Below are 3236 nucleotides of genomic sequence, written 5' to 3'. Positions count from 1 at the left end.
CCCGTGCCCGGGCCCCCCCCCAGCCCCACCTGCCCTCCCGGGACCAGGTCCACCCCGGGAGACCCTACAATAACAAGGGGGGCAGCCCCAGGCAAGAGCTCTGCGGGCTGGCTGGCCCCGTGCTCCCCGGAGAGCTGAACCCCTGTCCCCAGGAGACCCTACCATAACAAAGCGGCACGCGCGGCAGGAAGACCAACCCCAGACCACAAACCCGTTGGCACAGCCAATGTTTACGAGCCACCCTACAATAACAAAGGCACGGGGACTGCTCCCTAAGGAGCCCAAAGCCAACCCCAGGGAGGAGGTGACCCTACACCAACACCCCCCAACCCTTCCCAAGGGGCTGGGGACAGCCGGAGCAGGCAGGCGGGTCAGGCTGCGCTCCGTGTCCTTGTCCCCACGGCTGCCTGGCCACGGGAAGGGGGCCGCAAGCCCCACAACGTCCCCCCCACCACCACCACCCCGGAGGTGGCCTGTCCCTAAGCGGGGGGCTGTCGGTCCGGACCCCCCACCCGCTCCGGCGGTACCTGGGGCGCGGTGGGGCCGGGGAGTCGCTCCATGCTGACGGCGGGGCAGCGCTGCTATTCTGGGCCCGCGGCTGGCGGGGCCCTGGCAGATAGGGTGTCAGCGAGCAATGCCAGCCATGCCCCCGCCACCGCCGCGGCGGGGGGGGGCGAGGGGAACGGAACGGGACACGACACTGCTGCCACCGCCGTGCAGCTCCCGCAGCCACTGCGCCACCCCGCCACCCCCCCCAAGGACCGGGCTGGAGGGGGATGGCCGCGACCCCGGGGACAGCGCTGGCCCTGGGGATGCTGGAGGAGGGCTGGATCCATCCCCAGGCTGGGCAGCAGCCGGGGACAATTTGCCCCCCAACGCTGTCATGACACTGTCACTACCCGGGGGCCCGCTGCCGTTCAGCCATCCCCGGCCACCCCAGGTCTCACGGAGGGGATAGCCCACACAGCCCGGGGAAGCTGCTTCCTCGCCCGTGGGGCCACCCCCTCCTGCCCGCCCTACGCTCACTCCCGGTTCCATTTCTATTTCAGGAAGGTTCAAATAGCCCCTTGGCCGCCCGCCGTGCCGGCCCGGGAGGAGCCGTGGGCGAGCAGGCTGGGGGCTCTCGGCCCAAGGGGACAAAGCGGCTCCAGCTGACTCCCTGGGGATGGCTGGACCCTGGTGGGGTGCAAGGAGCAAAGCCCCCTGTCCCCTGGTGCTACCCCAAGGCAGAGAGGATGAAGAGGGAGAAGGCAAGGAGGGTCGGCACTGGGGACAGGCTGGTGGGTCTGGGGTGACAGGAGGACACAGTGGCTGCCCCGGTCCCCGGTGGCCCTCGCCCTGCAGCGGAGCAGGGGGTGGGATGGGGTCAGGCCCTTACAGCTGCGCCGAGGCGGGCAGCCTGGCTCCAGCCTGGCCACTGCCGGGTGCTGGCAGCAGGGAAGGGAGCAGGCATCTCCACTTTCGGCGGCTATTTTCAGGTGCTGGAGAGAAGCCGAGGAGTGATGAGATTGTCACCAAGGAGACCGGAGAAACAGGGCTCAGCTCTGGGCAGTGGGGGGCTGTGGGGAAAGGGGAGGGAAGTGCTTTCTGCGAGCCCCAGGGCCCACGCCTGGGGCTCAGCACCTCCCCTGGCCCCAGAAAACCCACCCAAGTGCCCAGCATGCCCCTGCCAGGCTGGGGGGACTTAACCTAAATGGGGAAGGGACAGCTCAGGGCACCCAACCCTTCCTTCCTCTGCTGTCCCCTTCGGTCTGCGGGAAGAGTCCCCAGGAGCTAAGGCAGACCCCAGACCACAGCAGCTACGCTGGGAGACGCTCCCCCATGCAGGGGTGCACGCTTACCTGCCATGGGGCAGCAGGAACAACCCCCGGCTCCGGGAAGGACAGGGGAACGGCAGGGTGGTGGCACAAGCCCTTCCTGTACCAGGGCCCAGCTAAGCGTTGGGAGAGCCAAGCTGCTCCACAGACCCAAACGGGTCAGGGAAACGGAAGCAGAGGGGGGCCAGGAAAGCAGCTGAGTGTTAAACGCTAATAGAAATCCTTGAGAAATGAAAGGAAAATAGAGAGCAGAGCTCAGGAGCAGAGCACCAGCCTGCAGTCCCCACACAAATGCTGCAGGTCACCCAGGAGAGCAAAGAGCCTCACGAGGATGCTCCCTCCCTGGCAGCCCTACTGTCCCATGACAAATCAGAGCCATACTGGTACCCATGGTCTCTCTGAAGCAGCGATGTGCAAGCCCAAGGTTTCCCCCCAGCCTCAAGTTTGGGGGAGGGCAGGATATTGGCACAGGCGTTCAGAAAGGATGAAACGGGTCGGTTGAAGGTCCTGAGCCCTGCTCCTTCCAGAGGAGCTGGGTGGTGGCTGGGGACTTTTCTCCAGCTCCAGGCTGCAGCAAGGCAGGAGCAGGCTCAGCTCCCAGCGATTCAGGATGAGAGCACAGAGACACAGGAGAGCAATGGCTCAGCCTGTGCTGGCTGAGGACAGGAAGGACGGGCTGACTCCAAACTGAGACAGCGTGGGAACACAGCAAAGAAACCACAACCACCACGTCAGGTTTTAAGAGCAGCCCAGGACAAAGCCCAGACAAACCCCGCTTCCCCAAGCTCTGCCATTTGTTTTAAAAATGGAAGTCACACAGCTCTCCCCTTTGCCCAGTAAAACATTCCTCTCTAAAAACAGCCCCAGGAGCAAGTGTGCAGCACAGGGGGCTCCCACGGTCCTTGCTCTCCGGAGCCAGCTCCTGTCTCTTCCTTTGAGGTAGGTTGAGGTGTCCCCAGGGAGGGACGGCGGCTGCCTGGGCACATCACCAGGGCAGTGTCCGAGAGGCAGCCAGCAGGTTTCTGGTCAGCTCCACCAGTGCACTTGTTGAGAGGTAAGCTCTGAGCAGGGCTGGGCTCCAGGCATCTTGTGAGGTCCTCACCGGCTGAAGGGAGGAGTGTGCTGCAGGAGAAAGGAAACCCCATGCTGCTTAGGGACAGCGAGAAAGGATCAAAAGGGCCACGGTGCAACGTTCATAGAATCATAGAATCGTTTAGGTTGGAAAAGACTAAGATCATCACCTGTGGTCGCATCATACACAGGCTCAGAGACAGGGCTGCCAGGCTCACCTACTCCATCCCCCACCCTGGGCAGCACCAGTCACCCCAACAGACATGCAAGACTGGGACTTTAGGGTCACAGCTTGATCTCCCTGGCTGCACGTAAACCTAACTTCACCCTGGCCTGGGCACAGGAGCA

General features: G+C 64.1%; 2 protein-coding genes across 2 annotated transcripts in view; both read right to left on the bottom strand.

Moving 5' to 3' along the window:
* Positions 1–560, bottom strand: part of PRKAG3 (protein kinase, AMP-activated, gamma 3 non-catalytic subunit) — a 3696-nt gene extending 3136 nt beyond the window's left edge. Inside the window, exon 1 of the mRNA XM_009883769.1 lies at positions 528–560. Within this exon, the coding sequence (XP_009882071.1) occupies positions 528–560 (33 nt within the window). The remainder of the gene's footprint in view (positions 1–527) is intronic.
* A 1373-nt stretch (positions 561–1933) lies between these two features.
* The window catches only part of TTLL4 (tubulin tyrosine ligase-like family, member 4), a 21373-nt gene continuing 20070 nt past the window's right edge, over positions 1934–3236 (bottom strand). The window contains exons 18-19 of the mRNA XM_009883976.1: positions 2807–2939; positions 1934–1954 (exon numbers count right to left, since the gene is read on the bottom strand). Of these exons, the coding sequence (XP_009882278.1) occupies positions 1934–1954; positions 2807–2939 (154 nt within the window). The remainder of the gene's footprint in view (positions 1955–2806; positions 2940–3236) is intronic.

Source organism: Charadrius vociferus, unplaced genomic scaffold, assembly GCF_000708025.1.
Source record: "Charadrius vociferus isolate BGI_N301 unplaced genomic scaffold, ASM70802v2 scaffold1020, whole genome shotgun sequence".
Lineage (NCBI taxonomy): Eukaryota > Metazoa > Chordata > Aves > Charadriiformes > Charadriidae > Charadrius > Charadrius vociferus.
The sequence above is the reverse complement of the archived record's forward strand: the minus strand, read 5'-3'. Positions and strand labels throughout refer to the sequence as shown.